Genomic DNA, 24,038 nt, shown 5'->3' on the forward strand with positions numbered 1-24,038 from the left:
TGGTCTTTTTTGGTACTGAGATGCAAACAGAGGAGGCTTGTGGTCTATGCTACTTTCCGTGAATGATAAAGTACTGAAGCAGAGAAGATCTAACTGTACATTCAAAGTGCTTTGCTTATGGAGTCCTCTCTTCTCAGCCCGCTTTGGCCAGCCTCTTTAGATTCTGTTAGGAATATTTCACTTGTTCAATACTCTACTTATTCAAATATTACACCATGGACTTATTTGCAGCTGGCTGAGAAAAGGACAAATGTATTTGGTTTACAGGAATTCAGGTCAAATAAGCAAATGTTTCTTTGCTGGCTTGTATTTGGTGGACCATCCGAAGTCGTCCAACCACCGGCATTTCTAGCAACAAAGACAATTCTCTCTCCATCAGCTTTATTTCTATAAATAAGTGCTCTGGGTTTAATGGGAACAGATCCAACAAGAAATAATAGTATGATTCTAAAGGGGAAAAGCAGAATTGAGGGCTTTGCCATTTAAGGAAGCTAACAAAACATTTCAGCATTTACTAAAGTATTTTAGCAAGGCAGAATTTGGCTCAATTTGTGTCACAGTCACATCATGAATCAGAGAATGATTTCATTGATTTACCCTACTCTTTAGTCTTTTAATGCCTCCATTGATTAGGCAACTGAGATTGCTATGTGGGAGGAGTATCATGACAGTACAAATGAATGTTCTTTTAAAGTGTAATTAAAAAACACCTCTTGAAGAATTTTTGTATATCAAGAACATTAAAAGTATTTTAATCACTAATTCTCATCTCTGGTTTACTCTTCCCATCCATGTTCACCTGGGTGGATTGAAGGTGGTCCTACAGGTCATGAACAATTTTGAAATCAGTGGGGTCACCTGGGATCAAACAGGGACCAACACCAATTTTTGAGAGGTCACGGGGAACCTCATAAGAAGGATTCGGGGGGATACTTGATTCCATATAAGGCTCTGGACACTTAGAAAGTAAGCCCTTGGGAAGGGCATGCCCAAGAATACACCATGGAAATAGCCTGGGACTTTAGAACAGGGTACACTCTAGGTTCCTATCTCACTTACTCTATGGAGTTCATTATTTATCTTCTTAGAGTTTGAATTTCCTTATTTGTAAAATGATGATAAAACCATTTAGAGTAATTTACTTGATAAAGTTATTATAAAGAATTAAAAGAGATAGTGTGTATAAAAAGGCTTAGCAGGATACCTGATACATAGAAGTTGCTTAATAAATAACTGTTCCATTTCCCTGAAGAGAAGGAGGATATGGAGGCGAAGTGGGGAAAATGAGGGTTTTCCATCAATCTGCATGCTTGAAGGTGGAATTCATACTGCTGCCTTTTCTACTGTTTTTTTAATGTTTATTAATTTGAGAGAGAGAGAGAGAGAGAGAGAGAGAGCGCGCGACCATGAGCAGGGGGGAGGCAAAGAGAGAAGAAAAGAGAGAGAATCCCAAGCAGGCTCTGTGCTATCAGCACAGAGTCCAATGCAGGGCTCGAACTCATGAACTGTGAGATCATGACCTGAGCCGAAATCAAGAGTTGGACGCTCAATCAACTGAGCCACTCAGGTGCCCTGCTACTGGCTTTTTTAAAGCTCAAGGGAGAAACTTGCTCTAAAGGGATCCAGGGAGACATGAGATGTATCAAAATACAGTCTCAAGAGTAATGCACTTGACTGGTGGTTAGAGGTAAAAACTTCAGACAGATTGACAGACTCTAATACCCATTCTGCTACTTTCCAACTGTATGCCTGTTCTGTGTCCCTTTGGGTAAGCTGGTTGGTTTCTCTGTATGTAAAGTACTAATAATGAAACCTATGCCCCACGAGGTGCAAGAGACCACTGATTTGCTTGACCAACCCAGGTCTTTCCTTCTCTGAGACTTGATTCCCTTCTCTCAAGGAAAGGCTCTTATGGCGATGCTTATTCCACATGAGAATGTTCCCTTGCTTACCACAGAGGAAGAGACCAGTTGGCACTTAGGATGACCCAACCCACTGGCTAGGCAGATATAATCAGCTTTTCTCTCCTGGGGGTGAGATGAAGGACATGAGGAAAGAATGTGCCTAACATGGTGCCCAGGGCGTAATGAGCATGCAGTAGTGTTTAAGCGCCAAGTAAAGGCAACTTCCTGGTATCTACTCTTTAACTTAAAAATTTCGGTCTACAGTAACTATAATGTGGGTAGTTGGGACAAGCCTAATGGGCGCTGCAGGAGGGACTTTTCCTCAGGGTTTGGAGTGACAGCTCAAACCAAGACAAGTATGACATTCCTGTCTTTATATCCCCTTCATTGCCGAGACATATCTGAATGAAGCATGTATTTATTCAACAGGTTTTTTTTTTTTTTTTTTTTTTTCTGGAAAAGCCTAACAATTCTCATGCCAGAAATTTTAATGTCATGGTCTGAGTGTAGGTAGACTCAGATGTAGGACTGCTTATTTTTAACAAGTCCAATTGGGAACCAGCAGAGGTGAAATACCACTTCTAACCACGCCTCTTTCTCATATGCACCTCTGAGCCTACAGCATTAGCCTCAGGAACGGCTGTTTCCTTACCCTGTTCTCAAAGGGTTCAGCTCATTAAATGCAGCAAAACTTACTCGGCAAGGATTACATCTCATTTTTCTCATTAAACTAGAACAGGCACCACGGTAGAGAAAAGATAGGGGGTTTTAGCTCCTACAATTTTAAGCATCCAAGAAAGGAAATGGTCTCCTTAATAAACAATAAACACACAAAGAAATCCTTTCCCATTTTGGTATTAATCTCAACTATCAACCCATATGGTGAAGACAGAATTTTTACCCATTGATGCACTTTTCATCTCTCATAGTATTTATTTTCTTTCTTTTTTTTTTTTCAACTTCTTATATCATGGAAATGATACTTCGGTTTTTCTCTTGCATACAAAGCTCAAGGTCAGTTTGATTTGTTTTTCTTTTATAATTTTCATCCTGATTGAATTTTCTCAGCTGAATGTACAAATGATGTTTTTTTTTTTAATGACAAAAAATTTGCCAGCCCACCCACCCTCCTTCCTCCTCCTCTCTCTGTCTCTGTCTCTGTCTCTGTCTCTGTCTGTCTCTCTCTCAAAACAGAAAGGTTTCTAGAATCACACAGTGGTGTGGTTAATAAGGACTCAGGGCAAAATACCTTCCTCCAGTGCTATGCACTATGCGGTAGAGTTAGTCAGGCAGAGCATGGCAGCCCCTACAAACACTTTCTCTTGATTTACATATATGTGTATGTATGTGTGTATGAACGTATATGTATATGTACAGAAGTGTGTGTGTGTGTGTGTGTGTGTGTGTGTATGCGTGCATACGTGCATAAACTGTAAGCAGCAAGGTGTAATCCAGGTTTGTTTTCAAAAGGAGCAACTAGTACAAATGCACAGTTAGGTATGACAGAAGACACATAATTAGACAGATTGGATTTAAAAATTACATAAAGTCTCAACGGAGCCACTGAGTAAAAAACTGAATGAAATGTTGTGATTGCTGCTCTGGCATCTAGGAAGACAAGAATATGTGGATAGTGTGTTTGGGCAAATAAAAAGCAGTTACTGAGAGTTATGGAGTGTAGCTGGCATTTCATGAAACTTGAAGGAATAAAATGTTGTTTGTGGCTAAAGGGGAACTCCCTTAGAGATATGCCTAAAACAAAAGATTTGGTAAATACAATATTGGAATTATATTTTGGGGGGAAAAGGGCAGTAGAGAAATTTACATAGTAGTAACTTCAGTAGTCATAAAAATTCCTAGAGAATTGTAAACCCAAGAGGATATGTGATAGGCTACTATTTCCCCTGTTAAAGTGGACCTTTCCAGATAAGGCAGGTGTATTCTGGAGGAGATGACAAGCAAACTCTACAGTTACAGAATTTTTCACTAAGAATACTCAAACCAATGACTAAATATTGAAGATAAGCCCTCTCATAGAATTAAGAAGCTGGAACTAAATTACCACTTTTTCCTATTTGCAAATAATCTTATTTGCAAATTTGTCTCAAGGCAACTGAATGAAAAATAGATATTCTTCTCTCTCGACAATCTCCCCGAAATAAACGCAACAAAAAAGCAATTGTCTGAGTGAGTCTCATTTCTTAAAGAAAACATCCTGGATTAATTGATAAAAGCACCTATTAGTCCCCATGACACCAATGCTTATGGCATTTGGGGCTTGTCTCTCAGTGTGAAATTTAAATATATATATATCCATAAAATCCTTGCTAATAATAACTTCTCATCTGTTAATACTGCCTAACCATTAAAATCTCTGTTAACAATCTCATGTTTGGTTTGCTAAACCTTACAAAAAATGTTTTCAACACTTCAAGCTTGCAAAACACTTGCCAGAGAAAGTGGCAAGTACAAAGATGAACAAAGAGTCCCCTCCCTCAAACATACAGTCATGTGAGAGAAACAGAAATATATACAAATTAAACAGGAAAATAAACATGGTGTTTTGTTGGCAACTTTGCCATGTAGTAGATGGCTGTGCATCAGGATGTTTCTTTTACTTTGATGATAAAGAAAATTATCCTGAAGAAATTGGTTCTCCCTGTGTTACCATTTAAAGTGTGTTTTGCTTGCATTGTTTAAAAGGGAAATTGTTTTAGGTCACAGGTATGTTTTTGCAACCGTGATGATGCTATTATAATAAAGTATGACATAATGTTACTCAACTGATGATCAAACAACTTTGGTTCCTGTACCCTTATGGACATGGTAGATGGCAGCAACTCCTGACTGGAAATCAAATGTAGATTCTTAATGGCCGAAAAAAAAAATCTATGTAATCTGATGAAGACAAACAGCTACCAAATAGATTCCCACATTTGAAAAACCTTTAAAGTCTTCTCAGTAACTATCTATAAAGTTATCAGATCGCAAATGTCCTATTTGGAGAAGACACCTCCCTCCATTCATTTACATATAGGAAAGCTTTTTGAAGTTGTATGTTCGCTAAGGGTATAGTGACTGAGATAATCTAAGGGGAATGAAAGTTGGCAGAACAACAGATATGATAATAATGTGGGGCTAGCTTTTGCTTCTCAGTCTAGAACTCTTTTTGAGAGAGAAGGCTGTCTCACAGACTCTAAAAACTTTCAAAAATGCCAGAGAGGGCAGGTGGGTTCAGTATAATTTTTCCTGGGTTAAAAGAAAGCTCTTTATCCTCCAGCTGGTAATTCTAATACAACCCTGACACAAAGAAAGATATTTGCTGTTGTTCAGTGAATGTTCATTGAATTAAGGTACTTTATGCACTTTTCCAGGCCAACAACCATCAATCATTCCTTCCTTCCAATGACAGACTACAGAGAAATGTCTTAAATAAAATACATTCGTTTGGTCTGATCATAAATAATTTCATGACATTATGTCTAAATTCGAAATTAAGACATAAAAACAAATAAGGAGAGCAAAAGAAATACTCGTTTGAAATAATCCATTTATAATTAAAAATCATAGCTCATTCTTTGGTGAGCTCTTGATTTTAGTTCCTACCAAGACAAGTCATGTTAGAAATAGGTGATACTTTTTATTCTGTTAGGACCAAAGAATTGTTAGTTTTGAACTGATTAAAAATCTCATCCAAACTTGAGTATTTATAAACAGAATTTCTAGTTTGTAAAAATGAATCGATGTTGGCCTTTTCAGAGCGACTCGGAATAAGAACAAAAACACATACGAATAAGAAAGTAGAAACTTACTGTATCACGTTGCCTGTTATCTTTCCCTGATATTATCAAGAAGTAGTTCCATGTCAATAGTAACAACAAAACCAGTGGTATCATGTAGAGCTCAAAGTTCCAGACAACAAAGAGGAAGAGCTGGAGGAGAAGGAGAGAAAAAAAGATGAGTCAACTCAGACTTTCATTAAATGGACTCTCTTATCCATACTCCACTTCAAAACCATAAAACTAAATGCTTCAGAATGGAAAGATTTATCCTGAAAACAAAGACTTGAGAACTTGTTAGGCATTTTTCTAAAAGCACAACTGACCCCTGGAAACTTACTGTTAAGATTTTTACTTTAATTTCTATGAAGGAAAACTGTTATCATTACACTGTCAATGAGGTGATTTTAATTTTTCTCCCCTAGTGAAATTATTGTTAGGTTGGACAAAATACAGTTAGAAAAAAAAAAAAGGCTGCCCAATGAGCTTCACTACATTGTCAGATACAGCCTCTATCTGCCTTGATGATAAATAATGAATCACTATTTAATATCATGGACTTTTAAAAAAAAGTCTCACAATGCAACACGCTTCAAGGCAGATGAAAATACCAAGTCCGCACCTGAGAGCAAAGATCTCACATTATGAATAAAAGCACTGCTACCAAGAAGTGTAAAATAACCAGCACTGTGTACCAAGTGTGACTCGCCCTACCCATCCCACCACTCCCCACCCCCCAAGTCTCGTAATCCTGAAGAGATCATCTGAATTCTCTGGGTCTGTGGCTCTGGCTACCAAATAAGGCAACATTAAGTCAGATGATTTAGTGAAGGGAGTGAAGAGCTGGATTCTATTCCTAATGCTGACTAGTCCCATAACTTTTGGCACCACATGCATCCTCCTTTCAGGGTTTGCCCCTGTAAAATGGAGGTGATAAGAGTATTCACCCGAGAGGCTGTGACAATTACACAGTTGAGACGTGGTAAGAAGTTAACACACTGCTTGGTACCCAATAAGCTCTCAAACCCATTTGTATTATTGTGTAAATGTTTAGCAATACCTTCTGAAACTCAGAAAGTCAACTATGGTCGACTAAAGTCCTCAGGTAGTACTTATTCTGTTACTGAGAAGTGGAAAGTCATCCTCCTGCTAAGGTTTAGCGGAACCATGATATAAGTGGAGATTTGAGCCAGCTGGTTGGGGTAATACAGACATCTTGCATTCGACAGGCCAGACGGGTTAGGAGCAATGCCCTAAGAACATTCCTGCCAGGCATGGCAGCATGGACCATTTGCAGCCTTCTCAATAAACCTCAGCCAAGCATACAGCTTATTAAGATGGCAGAGAAAATGAACTTGTGTGGAGTGGTAGAGAACACCCTGTTTTTAATGTTTATTTATTTATTTTGAGAAAGAGAGAGAGAATGAGTGGGGAAGGGGTAGAGAGAGAGGGAGAGAGAATCTCAAGTAGTCTCTGCACTGTCAGCAAAGACTCATGGGGCTGAATCCCACAAACCTTGCGATCATGATCTGAGCAGAAATCAAGAGTTGGATGCTTAATAGACTGAGCCACCCAGGTGCCCCAAAGTGTTTTCATTTCTAAACACAGGACTATAGACCTTATAACCTTTAACATCCCTTTCCTAATATTTAAAATGACTTCATGGCATTGTGCCATCTATTTTTTATGTGACATTAAATCCTGAAAATTATATATTCTACTAAATTATTGGATATTTATAACCCACACCAATAAATAATGATTTAGTAACCCAAGAAATGAATTTTGGACAGAATTACATGGTAACTATAGATTCAAGTTCGTGAATAAGAAAAATCTCAAATATATCAATGCATGAGACATAAGCCTTATCTTTTCTTTCATGAGAGAAGTAGAAGGATCTCCAGAAAAAGCAAATATTTCTATTTAAGTTTTGAAACTTATGCAATATATGTAAAGATGATACAAATTATAATTGATGGTTTTGATTATTCTATTAAAATATGTTTTTAAAAGATAATTCTTTATTCAGGAAATGAATTAAGGCAAATTTGATAGACATGAACACATGTAAAAGGAAAAATAATTTTTGGCTGGGATCCATATTAATTATTTACACATTTATTAGTAAAATTTAGGCTGTTACCAGAAAATATGCTCTTTAAGGATAAGGACTTTTTCTTTTTATTCACTGTTCTATCCCCAGAGCATAGAACAGTGCTTGGGCACAGTAGGTGTTCAATAAATATATATTTGCTGAATATATGAATAAATGGACATTAGGTTCCCAAGTCTTTTAACAGAAGTCTACTTAATTATTGTTTAGTAAAAGTAGTATACAGCCACTATATAGCATCAAGTAACTTCATGAAAATGTATTCAGAATTACAACCTGGGGGGTGCCTGGGTGGGTCAGTCCGTTAAGCATCTGACTTTGGCTCAGGATATGATCTCACAGTTGGTGGGTTTGAGCTCCATGTGGGGCTCTGTGCTGACAGCTCAGAGCCTGGAGCCTGCTTCAGATTCTGTGTCTCCCTCTCTGTCTCTGCCCCTCCCCCACTTGTACTCTGTCTCTTTCAAAAATAAACGTTACAAATAATTAAAAGAAAAAAGAATTATAACCTGGGATGCCACTAACTAGTTTCTCTCTGAGGCACATAAAGATTCTCTATCCATTCTGGCTATGCAGTCATAAACTTGACTTGGTGTGTTTTGGCCTCAGGGATGGGACTCAGATGATTCCACAGTTAACAGCACCAACTCTAATTATTTTAAATCTATTAAACACATATATTCCATCTTGTAATGTCCACTCACTGGTGTTAGAGTTCTGATAGGTCACCCAGAATAATGTTACTTGGGACGCCTATGTCTCAGTGTTAGCTGGAGGACAGGTATTGCATAGAATAAGCTTTCTAGATGATAACTAAGTAATCAAGACACGTATCATACCTTTTTCTTCTCTAGATTCAACATTACTAGTTACTTAAAGCACCAGTCACAAGGTATGGTTCACTGGGCACATCTCCATTGTGGGCATAGTCCTCTCACCACATCCAAATCCATACAGCAAAAGCTTTCTTAAAATACAGCACTCAGGGGGTGCCTGGGTGGCTCAGTGGGTTAAATGTCTGACTTTGGTCCAGGTCATGATCTCACAATTTGTGAATTCAAGGCCCGCATCAGGTTCTCTGCTGACAGCATGGAGCCAGCTTCAGATCCTCTGTCTCCCTCTCTCTCTGCCCCTCCCTCCCCTGCTTGTACTCTCTCTCCCTCAAAATTAAATAAACATTTAAAAAAATACAGTACTCAGAACTGTACATGCCTAATTAATACCTATGGTATTTACATGTCCTACCAACATGGGCACCAGAACATAGGATGGGGAAAGATATAGAAGAGAAAAAAAATAAAGTAGAATTTCACTAGTTTTATGGATCTTGGCAGTAGAAAAATAATCTTCTCTATTTTGTGTTCCTTAAGAATCTAATAGTTGGATGATTAGGTAAATCATCTGCTGCTGACAGTATCTTTTTGTTAAAAAATAACAAGGGAGCTCTGAATAAACTCTACATACAAAAGCATTCTTTTTTTCTTTCTCAGTATCTAACTGGAGATTCCAAAAGGTCAAAGACAGAAAGAACATAAATACAGATTAACAATAAAAGGTACTTATTGAATATTTCCTATGTGCTATGTAATAGTGCTCAAAATTAGGATACGACATGGTTTCTGGATTCAGATTGCTAGGAATCACTAAGAAAAAAAAAACAACCAGTCACTATAATATTAGTGATCATTATAATACTTGTTAGCTGGAGAGGATCCTCTAATTAAGAGAGGCCTCAAGGGAGGAAAAGTGCCTTTTAGCTTCTTGTTTCCACACTCAAGCTTCCTCTCTCTGGGGCCTATCTGCACCGAGATTGATCCTCTCCTCTTTTCCTACAGAAAGCCAAGGTAACACTCAAGACCAGGTCCTCAGTGTCCTACTAGGGCAGTACAAGAAAAATGGCTGGGAAACCTCAGGAAAGCCAAGACCATACAGGATCTATCCTTGGTCCTGACTCCACTTATTCCTAAATTGGAGAGAAAAAAGTCAGATATCATAACAGGCCAAAATGGGATGGAAAAAGAAATCAAGGAATGATTAAAAAAAAAATCTCTGACACATTCACAGAACATAATTACAAACCATAAAAGTCCTAGCATCTATCCTGACCCATACTTCCAAAACCCAAACTGAACCTGGTCCAAATTGCTCACTCATAAATCATCACTAAATAAATGGTAGTTGTTTTAAGCTACTAATTATGAAGTGGTTTGTTATATAGCAAAAGCTAACTGATACACATCCTTTTTTCCAAGGAGACAATGGTGTATAATAAATATGGTGTGGACTAGAAGACTGAAGAAGTGGTTTTAGTTCCATTTCTGCTATTTGACCACAGGACCTTGAGCAAATCAGTTTTTCTCTTCTATTTTATTCCATTATTTATAAAATGGAGATGGTAACACCTGCCTATTTCACAGGTTGGCTGTGGGGAACAACTCATGTAAAGTATAAGAAAACACTTCATCACAAAGTATTCAGTAAGTGCAAGTGTTATCAACTCAATGCTTTTCCTATTTAAATTGTTTCTGCAAAATTCAAAGACTTTATAGACTAATCCTCCAAGAATGGCCAAAATAATAATTCCTCTTTGAGAAGTTATAGCAGATGGGGAGTGTTTCTTAGAGGGATTTGTGTTTGAAAGGCATTTGCTGGAAGGAAATCTTAAGTGTTAAACAGAGGGCTTGCAGTTAAAATTTTTGCTAATAGTTAAAACAAGAAAAATCCAAGTCTTTACATAAATTCATTATTTCTAGTAAATGACACTAGCATACATTGCAGATTGTGTGAAATCTAAACTCAAAACAATCAGGCTTTTAAATGTTAACCATTTTTAACAATCTCATGCCCCTTGATATAAAAGAATCTTGTTCTCAACTAGCAGTTTTGTGAATGTTAATTCCTGTCCCTAATTTTTTTCACTTTTAAATCCATATACCTTTCATCTAAATCAATGTTGTCTTGCCTATGATATTAGCATCAACATTACAGAATGCAATTACTTGGTGTCTATTTGGGCTAGGCTTTCTTTTTGTTTGTTTATTTTTAATTTGGGCCAGACTTTAAAAGTAACCTAAATTTTAATCATAAATATTCAGAATTTTTTTTTTGAAAATCCATAACTTATGGAAAGGTAAATAATATAATTTATTATCAATCGTGTCTTGTATCACGTTACAAAAAAGAACTTTAGGGAAAAAGTCCTGAAAGGTAGGCAGAGAAGGCAGAAGATACTGTGTTATTTTGCAAATAGGTAAACTGAGGCTCAAATTTGAGAATTGTCTAGGGACACCTGCTACTGAGAGGCAGAGCCAGGTCTTCTGACTCTCAATCCAGTGTGCTGCTTTTCCACCAATGCTCCATCGCCTCTAAGGTAAAGAATTTTATTGAATATTGATGGGCTACAGTTATCAATTATTTATTGACTGATCATTTAATTTGTAGACTTCCTGTATGTTTATTTCTTTCCTTACTCTTACTCTGGGATACCTACTTTTGTATTAGTGCAAAGAAATGGAACACCACTTCTTAGGTGTTCTGGTTAAAGGTTTCACACAGCAGAGAGGTCAAAAACTAACGGTCAAATGAGGTTTGGGGAGCCAATTTCATTCTTCCCCTTTCTCACTATCTTGCATGGTTCTGAATAATCAAGAGTTGGCTATTCACAAGCTTTTTATTAAATGGGGTCTTCTTCTATCCAAAATGTTTAGAAGAGGTTAGCAAGGTGGCCATAAAGCCAGAGATTAGAAAAATGAATGAGCCAATTACATTTTTTCAGATTAACAAAAGCCTTCCTTTTTCACATGAAGATTAAACAAACAAACAAAAACCCTTTTTACTAAGAAGCTAAGTGAAGGTGGGCTAAGGCTTTTTGCTCATATTTAAACAAGGCAAATTATATAAAGTAGAGGGAATGATTCAAAATACTAAGATTTTAGAGCAACACCATTTCTTAGGAGATGTAAGACATGCAGGATTTTTCTTTCTTTGAGCCTAGGGTCTTGAGAGTCCCAGGCAGGACAGGGCCATTCACATCATCCTATCAATTGATGCTCTCATTGAAGTGCACTGGAAGATGCCTGCATTCAATGATCATTCAGCGCAACACATGACAGTTCCCCTGGGGGAGCACACTTCAAAAAAATCATTTAAGTTGGAATATTGAATATCCTATTCTTTTGCAAACTACAGTATATTTTAAAAAGAAATCTCATCCAAAATGATTAACACTTCCTACTGTTCAGGAAAAAAGCCTGCCCTTTCAGACTAACAGCTGTGGATCATTAGCTCTCCAGTGATGAGATGTGTTTGATGAGTATTTTTCTTTCTAATTAAGAGATGAGATTCTCTATTTGACTGTCTCTTCAGAAAGAAGTGAGGAAAAAATTCTCTGCCTACATGGAAAGGCCCTCTCCTACAAAACAATTAATTATTTCATGGCCCTTTTAGAAAATCCTTTCTAATTTCAATTCCTTTTTTTTCTTAAACTTAACACATTTACACCCAGGCCTTCACAGCATTAACCCATTTTTTACCCAGCGTTCCCTCTCTGATGTTTTCCTGTTTGTTTTATCCTTCAATAATAACTATTTTAGAAAAAAAAACAGGATGAGGAAATGTATCAAAAGTACATATATGCTTACCCTAACAGAGAGCATCTGGTATGGTAATAATCTCTGATATGAGAGAGGCCTCAAATTAGAAAAGTAATAAATACCTACCATTTGCCTGTTGAGGAAGTGGGTAGTGCAGTGCTTTAAAACAAACGAAAACAACAACAGAAACAACTCTAAGGGGCTTAGCATTATATAAAAAACTGCTTCCAGTAATTAATCCTTAAAAAGAAACTATTTCACCTCTACCAATAAGATTAGCCTTAAAGAAGAAAGCTAGGGAATGTAGAGCGACACCTAAAAATAACAGCTTTTCTTTTTGAAAAAGCCATCAACAAGGTTATAAAATTCTTGAATTAAAAAAACATGATTCAAGAGTAGAGTAAGAAGCAAATGAAAGAACTCTTGGCAAATTAGTCTCATCAGATGCTTCTTTAAATCCTTTTAGGCTCAGGGAGAGAAAGGAAGGAAGGAAGGGGAAAGCATCAGCTTTCAAAAATTTGGGTACTGTGCTGCCACATCCCTCCCCCATGGTGCACTTGAAAATATGTGAGGATATTTTTCATCGCAACCGTGGGGTGGGAGCAGGGAAACACTGGCATTTGCTGGGTAAGGCTAGGGGCGTGAAACACCCTGAACTATGTGGAAGAGTCCTGCCCAGGGAAAAGGTTCCTGTCCCAAATGCTCCCAGCATGCCTCTCAGAAACATCGCCAGTTCTTTCACATAGACAACAGACCATCCCCAACTTAGCAAAGAAGAAATGGTAGGTGTACAAACAAATGTATACAGAAGAAGGGCAGATATGTTTCCTAGATGATGGCAAGAATTCTGACGGAAGGACTTAAGGTGAGGCAGTAGTATAGAAAAACATGCACTCAGTCATTAGCGTTTGCTCTAGTTTCTTTCTCGCCATCTATTAACATTTAGCATTTCTGAAAAATATGGCTAAAGAACTGGAGGTTAACCCATTCTGCCTATTTACCCTCCCTTGGATTAAGTCAGACTCTGCACATCATCAGTCTTCAGAACTTCATCTTCTGGGAAGGGGGTGGTTTTGCCTTGATTTAAATAGCCAGATGGCATCACCACCTGCTATAAGGTCTTTATTTCTGGTTGGTTCCACTAAAGCCTTTTGTTCCACCTCCAATGAAAAGAGGAGAGAAGATAGGCAAAATGAATTCGATTAATTCCCAGCATAGTGATACTTTTCCAAGGTGATTTTAAAGTATGAGATGCTGCTCTTTTGAAGAGAGGTTTTGTTTTGTTTGGACTGTTTTCTAAAATAAACAGCAGGGAAATGGTGACAACCTTAGACCCGATGGATTGCTCCAACTTGTGCTGTTTCCTGGGGTCATGCCACAATGGTACAAGGAGCATTATCATGTTCAAATGAGCCTCATACAGATGCTCATATACAATGATTTCTCATCCCTTCTCTCAGCTAGAATGAGAATTGAGATGGCTCCCTCTACTGCTTTCTTTGTGAGTAGTTTCAACCAGATACCAAACTGCCAAGACTGTTGGTTTGTTGTGTTTTGTTGTGCCTATGTGTGTGTGTGTGTGTGTGTGTGTGTGTGTGTGTGTGAGCATGTGTGCGTATTTTGTGGGTTTAGAACAAAAACTCAAGCACTCTACTAAATGATCCCTTATAGTGACTTGGAAAAATATGTCAAGAGAACCATCTATCCCCTTTCAGGTGACAGGAGGAATATATGGTTAGGGGTAGGAAAAAAAGAGAGAGAAACTGGTTAACGTGTTGGTAAAGCTTTGAATTGAATGCATATTATATACTATAACTTAGGTCATTATTTGTTGATAGGTTGAAAAGTCTTTGTTTATTCAGATTTACTTAGACAACTTATAAATACAGATCAGTAAGTTCTAATTCTTTACTGAAGTTGCTTCTTGAAACTTAAAGTCCAAAATCTTAGTACACCCAAGCCTTTTTGAAAAGCATAGCTTGACTCCATCTAGTAAAGAAGCACATGTGACAACTAGATAGAACTCATTTGAAGATGTCTTACGTACGACTCACGGAAACAGCTACAGAAGAATCTCCACAACAAAATGGACCAAAAACAACCTCAAAGATGGTGCTATCAACTAATCATAGCATAATGCACACTACTTTCCTTGATGGAGATATTATATCAATATAACCTGGCAGCCAGGAGGCTTGGAAAGTTATTTATTTATTTAGATTTTTTTTCTCTGTTTCAGCTTACAACTTGTACTGATATTTCATGTCATTTTTATCAAAGTCAGAGATGAAAGGCTCTGGCTTTGCTTTGAGAACACTGACAACTCCAAAATGTAAAGCCCAGAGTATGTCCAACTTGAGCATCACGTCAACCACACATGAATAACTGATAAGAAATCCCTGCAATGTTGTGCGTCTAATGTTAGTAAAAGTTGGGATGTAGAACGAAAGTGACAAATGTTTATAGATGCCTGGAGAATGTTGATTCTCTGAGGTCCCTTTCATTAGAAATTAGTACATTACCCAGTAGTTTTTAATGCCTACTACAGTACCAAATACAGTTAAGTTTTTCATTTTTTTAAATGTTTTCTTTTTATTTTTGACAGAGAAAGAGACAGAGCATGAGTGGGGGAGGGGCAGAGAGAGAGGGAGACACAGAATCCGAAGCAGTCTCCAGGCTCCGAGCTGTCAGCACAGAGCCCGACGCGGGGCTCGAACTCACAGACTGCAAGATCATGACCTGAGCCGAAGTCGGACGCTCAACCGACTGAGTCACCCAGGCGCCCCAAGTTTTTCATTTCAATAGCTTTATTATTCATAGAAGTTCTGCTCATTCGAAATCAGGCTGCATGCAAAGTCATTCTGGCAGATTACACAGATCAATACATATCAAGGAACAACTGCTTTAAAAAATATCTAAAGACTATATAAAGAAACATGTAAGAATGTGTTAAGGCTGTTAAGTTCATTGAAATTTGTCTTTCTCTAGTGTCTCTTTTCTCAAGGCTTCAACTGGTTCTGGAAGGACCCATGACTATCTGACTAGTATAGGTAAAGAATATTCCATACTTTCATTTAAAAAAAGAAAGTATTTTAATGTTGATTCTCAATTTGTTTTTGTTTTTTATTTATGCCTCCAGGGCTAATGAAAAAAGCATATTTTTTTTCGTGATATTCAAGTCATTGTATAGCATTCTGATATCCCTTCCTTTTAATTCCTAAACTATTACTAACAAAATTATTGGATTAAATGTTTAAATAATATTATTTGGGGATATTGTCATAAAAATACGCCATTATTAAAATATACTTCCATATATCTTCTGAACAATATTACCTGGGAGTATTGTCATACGCACGTGCCGTTTCTATGTATTTTTCTCGGCTTTAGAAGTGCTGTAAAGGTTTGTTAAGGCTTATTGAAGATAGTCATCTTTTACATTTTTAAAGAAATGAATCTGTTACCATTACTATTTTTGAAGTAAGTTCTTGATCAACTCCCTTCTTTGTGTGTGTAAATGCTGTGAGTAGACTTACAAATCTGATACCAATGTTTGCTGTTGTACAGAATGTAAAATTTTCCCTAAGCTTGAAATCTGGCTTTAAAGCTATCTCCATCATGAACAGGTACAATATTTAGGGCAACAGCTGGCACTTCAGTTGCTCATGGGGGGAAACTCCCTCTGTTCTATATACTGTGCCAGAAAATAGGATACTCAGCCAAACACATGTTAGTAAAGTCTGTGATACAAGTTACTTTAAAAATTAGTACTGTAGTCTTTATACTTGCCATTCTATGTCACTGAATAGGAATGCCTTTAAAAAAGTGGATGATCAATTACGGTGACTGCTTTTTGATGCAGCAGCTGATATGCAGAGAGCTGTACCCTGCCAAATTTTGGGATGTTGGGTACCATTCTGATTCATTTCCACTCAAATTATCTCACTCAGACTTATTCAACTTACCATGAATATCTTGCCTAGGCTATTGATTTCTGATTTTTCTTTTTAATCCTTTTAATCCTTCATGATACAACATAGTGGTTACTGTTGGTTATTCTTTGTCTAGATTTAATACCTTCATTTCAATCTTAAAATTGCAGAGCCAAAGTCAGAAAGCGTGTTTTAAAATTTTCACCTTTATAAATATATTTAAGACCTAATAATATCATATATTTCAGCTATCTTGCCAGCTTCTGAAACTTCATCTCCTATTCTGTCTTATAATTTTCTAATTTTCTCCTTCACTGGTCTCATTCCCCCCAATCCCTCTGTTCTGGAAAAACTTCAAGAGTTATGTTTAGCAGCTCTAGCTATGTCTGAACATTTCTCTTTGCAATTCAAATAATCATCTTGGGCTGATTTTAACAGCCTTCTTTACTCCATTCCATCTTTTAGCCTTGCTGTGTAATGTTTACTGATGAATGTCTTTCTCCCGTTTCTTAACAGATCTAAGTGGTGTAGTTACTGCACGGGAAGCCTAGAGGTTTGAACACTAAGTAGACATTTCTCTTGGCTATTTTCCACACCTCCAAACATTCTCTTAAATGCAACAGGGCTTGTGTTTCAATGGTAACAGAAGTTATCAGAGAACACTAGTTTAGACAGCAAGCAAGCTGAACTCCAACTGTTCCAACAGCCTGACTTTTACAGTAAAAGGAAAGGCCCTGGGCCAAGACCACTGAGATGAGCAGGTATTTTTAGTTCACTTGTAGGCCAGCTCTAATGTAATTCTGAAATGTTTTCTTCAAACCAAACCCAACTTTTTCAGGGCTGTCCAAATCTGTTTTCTTTTATAGCAAGTACAAATTCTTGGAGCAAGGGAAGCATGCGTATCATTTGCAATGCTGCTGCATGTCTATGGTGTTGATGCCCGATGGCTCAAATTAGTCCGCCAAGCAGATGAGCGCATTGTAATTAGCTCTTGTCAAACTGTTAGAAATACAAAAACCATTTCCACTGTAATAAAAATTATGAAAAAGAAAAATCTCTCATATCATTTTCAGCCAAAATAGTTCCTGAAATGTCTGGTAGTTTAGGATTCCAGAGTTCTAAAAGAAGGCCATTTCATTTTCAGAAAAGCTTTCACTTCATTGACATGGATATGCTGACATGTATTATCTTTCAGGCGTTTTTGTTGTTGTATTTGATTGTCTGTAAAACCTCGTTTCTAAAAATAATCTGTTGGGAGTGGACACATTTTGTTGAGCCACATGGTACTGATGTATGATTCTCAACAAACATTTAAACTTCTTCAAGTATTTTTTTAATCAAGGTTTTCTGACTTCTATCAGTGTGTTATTATTTTCAATTTTCCTGATTAAATATTACATTCTTTTTCAACAAAAGAGGACATTAAGGAGGCAGGATCACAGCTTCAGATGGGATAACTCTGATGTTAAACTCCCATGTGATGATCATCAGTTTATTGGGGAAAATTTACTTGGATATTCACTGTTGGGACAGTGACTCAAAGACTACCTTGCTCAATATTTAAATTATTCACAAGCTTCAGGAGGCTTCTTGAACTCTCTGGAATTTAATGTCCTCTCAAAGAAAAATATGAGCTATTAATAGGTGGTTATTTTCCAAAAGTAAATTTATTTATTTAAAAAAAATTTCAATGTTTATTTTTGAGAGAGAGAGAAAGAGAGCGAGCGAGTGCGAGTGAGTGAACAGGAGTGGGGGGAGGCCAGAGAGAGAGGCAGACACAGAATCTGAAGCAGGCTCCACTCTCTGAGCTGTCAGCACAGAGCCCTAAGTGGGGCTTGAAACCACAAACCGTGAGATCAGGACCTGAGCCAAAGTCAGATGCTTAACTGATTGAGCCACCCAGGTGGCTTTTAAACAAAAGATAAGTTTGGAATTAGGTCATATATACCAAAAAAAATTATCCACTTCTACTTGCCTTCAGAACCTTCCTAAAGGTATCTTTAAGTATCTTTGTGGAAATTAGCAGGATGTTATAAATGAATCTATCTTTGAAAATAATAAAATTACCATATACAAAACTTAATACAAAATGATCATAGAGCTGAAACTATAAGACTTCTAGAAGAAAGCATAGAAGAAAATAGTTGTGGCCTTACGCTAGGCAAAGAATCAAAAAATGTATTTTGTTTATATATTTTTGAGAAGAGAGAGAGAGAGAGGGAAACAGAGCGTGAGTGGGGGAGGGACAGAGAGGTTAGGGAGACACAGAATCTGAAGCAGGCTCCAGACTCTGAGCTGTCAACATAGAGCCTGACCCAGGACTCAAACTCAGGACTGTGAGATCATGACCTGAGCTGAAGTCAGATGCTCAACCGACTGAGCCACCCAGGCATCCCAGGCTAGGCAAAGAACTTGCAAATATCAAAAGCATGATCTAGATATGTATTTAAAAATTAGACCTCATTCAAGTTAAAAACTTTTATGCTTCAAAAGACACTAGTAAGAAAATGAAAAGACAAGCCACATACTGGGAAAAAATAATTGCAAATCACGTATCTGATAAAGGACTTGTATCCAGTGTATATAAAGAACACTTAAAAATAATACAAAGACAAAAACCCAATGAAAAAATGAGCAAAAGATTTGAACAGCCATTTTACCAAAGAAAACACATGAATGGCTACTAAACATATGAAAAGATGCTCCACATCATTAGTCACTAGGGAAATGTAAATTAAACTGCAAGGCAATACTGCTTCATACATACTAGAATGGTTATAATCAAGGCCAAGAGTACTGAATGGTCAAGATATAGAGAAACTGGAACTCTCCTAAAATGCTGATGAGGATGTAAGATGGTGTCATCACTTTGGAAAACAGTCTGGTAGTTTCTAAATAAGGTAAACAAACTTTAACTTAACATATGAATCAACACTTCCACTTCTAGTTATCACCTAAAGGAAATGAAAACATACGCCCACATAAAGCCTTGTACATGAATGCTTATTTATAGCAGCGTTATTCACAATACACCTCCCAAATGGAAACAACCCAATTGTTTCTCACCTGGTGAGTGGAAAGTGAAATGTGCTATATCCACACATTGGAATACTACAACAATAAAAAGACACTACTGACACATCCTGTGTCATGGACTCAGAATCATGCTAAATGAAACAAGTCAGACGTACAAGACTACTTTTGCACCATTCCATTTATGTGAAATGTCCAGAAAAAGCAAATCACTAGAGATAGAAAACAGACTGGAGGCTGCTACAGGCTGGAAGTGGGAACAGGGAATGATTATAACTGGCATGAGGGATCTTTTTGGGATGATGGCTGTACAACTCTGTAAATGTACTAAAAATCAGTGAATTACATATTTAAGTTGGTGAGTTTTATGGTATATAAATTACATTTTAGTACAGTTGGGTAAAATTAAAAATTATAACTTCTGCAGGGTAAATTCTGAAACAAAGAACTAAGAAAACCTAGGCTAAGGCAATGAATGATCATAGATCTCAGATGTATCTTTACTCCCAAAATATTTAAAATGCTACTTGGTGACACTACCTACATTATGATTCTTTGGACAGCTCTTGCTCCTTTGAGTTCAGAGAAGTTTTGCAAAGACTATTAAAATAGTTAAATCAAACACCAACATCAATCACTGTTAATTGGCAATGAAATGTCCCAGAGGCAGGCAATGAAAATGATAATAAAATACTACCACCCTAAGGTGAGACTATTATGTTGATTGTTCTAAATTCCCATGAGAGGGGCGCCTGGGTGGCTCAGTCGGTTAAGCGGCCGACTTTGGCTCAGGTCACCATCTCGCGGTCCGTGAGTTTGAGCCCCACATCGGGCTCTGTGCTGACAGCTCAGAGCCTGGAGCCTGGTTCAGATTCTGTGTCTCCCTCTCTCTCTGACCCTCCCCCGTTCATGCTGTCTCTCCCTGTCTCAAAAATAAATAAACGTTAAAAAATTAAAAAAAATAAATAAATTCCCATGAGAAATATGATCAATTTGGGGAAAGAAAATGTTGAATTCCTTACCCTGTGAACAAGAGCAAGCTGACAGAATGAAAAAGGGATTCTAAGGAAAACTTAGGATGTGGAAAAAAAACAGAAAAGGGGGGAAGGATAGTGAAGAGCAACAGGCTGAAAAAAATAAGTTGGATAAAGCAAAACAGAAGCAAATCTTAGTACAGGAGAATGAGGACAGAGTAGGCACTGGCAGCTTTCCTGCCCAGAACAAAGGACTGCTGCATAAATATGACAGTGTTTTCTATTTTGTAATTGTGCTGGGAAGCTCTTTCAATGTGGGCCTAGAGTCTTAGGTTTTCGTGTGGATTCCTCATTGATCTCTACTGCCAAGTTACCTACAGTACCACCTATTAGGAAATAAAACTTCTCACCACCTCCCTCTCCCCCTGCCCATCCATCCACCAAAATGGCAGGAAAATGTTAAGAGGCATTTGTTTTATCTTTCTGGTCAGCAATAGTCAGCAGCTCCCTTTGGTTGGTTGGGTTTGTTTTTCTCAGTATATTACATCAAGAAAATAGAAATGAAAACTGCTGAACACAGCAGGAAAAGTGAAATAAATCTGAAAACTGCTTCCAACTGTTTTTATTTGAGCACTTCTAAAACTCTAGGAAAATCCTCTATCTTCCTAAACCGCTGCATACTTTTCTTAATTTTTTTTTTTTATTTCCACAGGGAAGCTTAATACATGTGTTTGTAAGTTAACTAAATTATATCAAGCATGGAAAAGCAGGTGAGCCCTGGCAGATTTCCCATTGTTTTTACATCCATTTTCTCCATCTATCATTGCTGCAATCTAAACTGGCTCCCTGTTCTGCTGTCAGTGCCACTGAGCGATTCTATCTCCCAAGGCGACAGGTGTGGCTTTGTCCTCTAAGTGAACGACCCTGGGCAGAATCCAGCTCACCTTTCAGAGGTTCACTGTTGTGGCAACATTGCCTTTCCTTCACTTATGTAGTTGCCTTTCAGACGTGTTTGACCACACTTCTGTCTAGAAGTGTTCATCACGTTTCCTGCTCTAATAAAGACATCGACTCAGAGGCAACTCTGGATTCAGTGTTTACTAGTGTAATAAAGACAGTGAGACATGTTTCTCTTTCCTAGCCATGGCTTGATCTTGAGGAGGCAGGGAGAGAGAGGTGTATGGCTTCTAAATAGCAACTAGAAAAGAGTACCTCATTGCAAATTAGAGCAAGAGGATTGGGTTGGTGTCAAAGAGAGGGCAATATACTCACTAAAAAAAAATATACCTATCTCATCAAATATTGTGGAATCCTCTGGATTGTTTATAGCTGTGTTTCTCTCTTTTTTATGTCTAGTCCATGCAAAATAAAGGGTTACTGGCCTACAGATAGGCAGAACCTAGAAAGGAACACAGTGAAATGATTAAAATGGGCTAAAAATGTGTTCTAAGATTTCTCCTTTATAACAATTTAGGCTTTTTTTTTCTATTGAAAAACTTTATGGATAATGAGAACCCCAAAGCAGCTCCAACAGTTTAGTATTCAGAGTAAAGTAGTTTATGTATAAATAAATTTTCCAAGTGTATGTCTGGATATAACATAAGATGTGTGTATATAAATTTATATTGTATCTATATCCATACTTTTATTTATTCATCCCATGGGAAGTGTGTATCCATAATTATTAAGTGATTATTTATGCACCCTTCCCCCTCAACTGTAGAATGGAAATACCCGTTATAATGTGAAAGTTCATTAAATGCTGTTAATGATATAGTTTATCTCACTTCTTAGGAAATAATTTTACATGGGATTAATATTACACTATTAATACATTTAAGAAATTTTATTATTTTGAAACCTCAATAGGAACTGAAAATGAAGTCATCTTTAAATAATTTTAATTAAGTAAAATTATTACCATGGAGGAGTAATTATATATAAGCAGTTCTATGCCCGAAGAGACCAATTAACTTTTTTTCGCCTTGATAATTAATTATTTTTATTCCCATACTGCAGATAGGAAAATTGAGTTGAGGGTGAAGCAAGCATTTTCTTACATGTACAATAGACACAATTTTTAAACTCTACTTCACAATCTTATTTCCAGAAACAAGATGGTAAAGTTTGACAGGATTTTAAGACAATTTTTGTAGCCTCTTTTCCAGATCATATGAAAAGATATATTTTTAAAGCTTGTGAAATGTAAAAGAATATTTCTATATTATGTGACTTAACTGCATCATTTTATTAATCTGCCCTACGAAGTTCTCCCTCCCCATTTTAAGATCCATTTTAAAGACCGTGTTAAAGATAACAGGTGTCAAAGGTAAGGAATGTACTTGATAACCAGTACTTCTCTTCTGTAACAGAGAAGTCTCATACCTTGCTGAAAACCTCTTATCTTCTCTCACCTTCAAGACTCACCCAATGCCTTGGCACAGCTAAAATATGTCTGGCCCACCATACAGAAGTGGTTGAAATTTGTTACATCACAACCTTTCAATTCCACCATCTTTTTTGACAATTACAAGGGTGTTAGTGCCTGATGAACTGGTTACCTAAAAAAGGACAGTGACAGTCCCTTTTCTGGGGAGATTTTGCTTTCATTGTTGATTCTTTTGTCATACCTCCATTCCAATCTTAGGCAAGGTCTAAGTGGGAGGAGTCCGACTTGATCTGCAACACAAGACGGTGAATAGAGGGAGGCAATGCCATGCCATGCCCCACCAAAAATCAGCTAATTATTTATGTATGGGGGCTCCTCTTCTCATAAGTGATTCAACTCTATGATGATTAATGCCTTTATTAATAACTATTGGCCCATTCACCATCAATGTACAATTGACATCCCTTGTCTTTTTACTCAGCACTCTGAACTTCCTTGTGGAAATTCACCACCACCACCAATTCACAGTTTCTGGTGGAGCAGAACCTGTCTCTGGCTGCAGATATACGGACACTTGAGCTAGACCCGGTCAATGACAGCAGTACCAGCTCCTGGTCATAGTAGTGGGAACAAGGGTGGGCCAATCAGAACAAGTGAGGCTCGGGGTGCCTGGGTGGCTCAGTCGGTTAAGCGGTTAAGCGTCCGACTTCGACTCAGGTCACGATCTCGCGGTCCGTGAGTTCGAGCCCTGCGTCGGGCTCTGTGCTGACAGCTCAGAGCCTGGAGCCTGTTTCAGATTCTGTGTCTCCCTCTCTCTCTGACCCTCCCCCGTTCATGCTCTGTCTCTCTCTGTCTCAAAAATAAATAAACGTAAAAAAAAAAAAAAAAGGACAAGTGAGACTCAACTGAGTCTTTGGACCTACTGAAAAAGAGAATCTCTTCTTTCCTGACCAAAAGCTACAAGACTGTAAACCTGGGGGTGTTGATGGACACTTCAGGGACATCTTGCTTGGGATCAATGTTTGCACAAATGAAAACCAAGCCAAGAAATGGCAAGAAACTGAGTTCTGATTCAATCACATGTATCCCCAGATCCAGACATGTCTGAAAGTCTAATTTGACTTTCCACACATACACATATAAAAGAAGGTAAAGAAGACAGTTCAAACACTTCAATGTAATTCTTAGACCTGGAGGAGAAAAGAGGTGCTGTGGGCCACAGTTATTCTCATAGCTATAATGCCACCACCCCTCTTCTCCTCCAGTCAAGAAAGAGAAGAGATTGCAATTATGTGGGTGACACTTTAATGAAAGGAGGTCTC

At 37.6% G+C, this 24,038-nt stretch overlaps 1 protein-coding gene across 28 annotated transcripts in view; it reads right to left on the reverse strand.

Moving 5' to 3' along the window:
• MCTP1 (multiple C2 and transmembrane domain containing 1) overlaps positions 1-24,038 on the reverse strand; it is a 537,709-nt gene that overhangs the window by 89,785 nt on the left and 423,886 nt on the right. For 22 of the 28 annotated variants that reach the window (XM_049647578.1, XM_049647569.1, XM_049647567.1 and 19 more), the window contains one exon: positions 5,717-5,836. The exons of the other annotated variants lie outside the window; for them this stretch is intronic. In XM_049647578.1, the coding sequence (XP_049503535.1) occupies positions 5,717-5,836 (120 nt within the window). The remainder of the gene's footprint in view (positions 1-5,716; positions 5,837-24,038) is intronic. 28 annotated transcript variants of the gene reach the window in all.

Source organism: Panthera uncia, assembly GCF_023721935.1.
Source record: "Panthera uncia isolate 11264 chromosome A1 unlocalized genomic scaffold, Puncia_PCG_1.0 HiC_scaffold_17, whole genome shotgun sequence".
Lineage (NCBI taxonomy): Eukaryota > Metazoa > Chordata > Mammalia > Carnivora > Felidae > Panthera > Panthera uncia.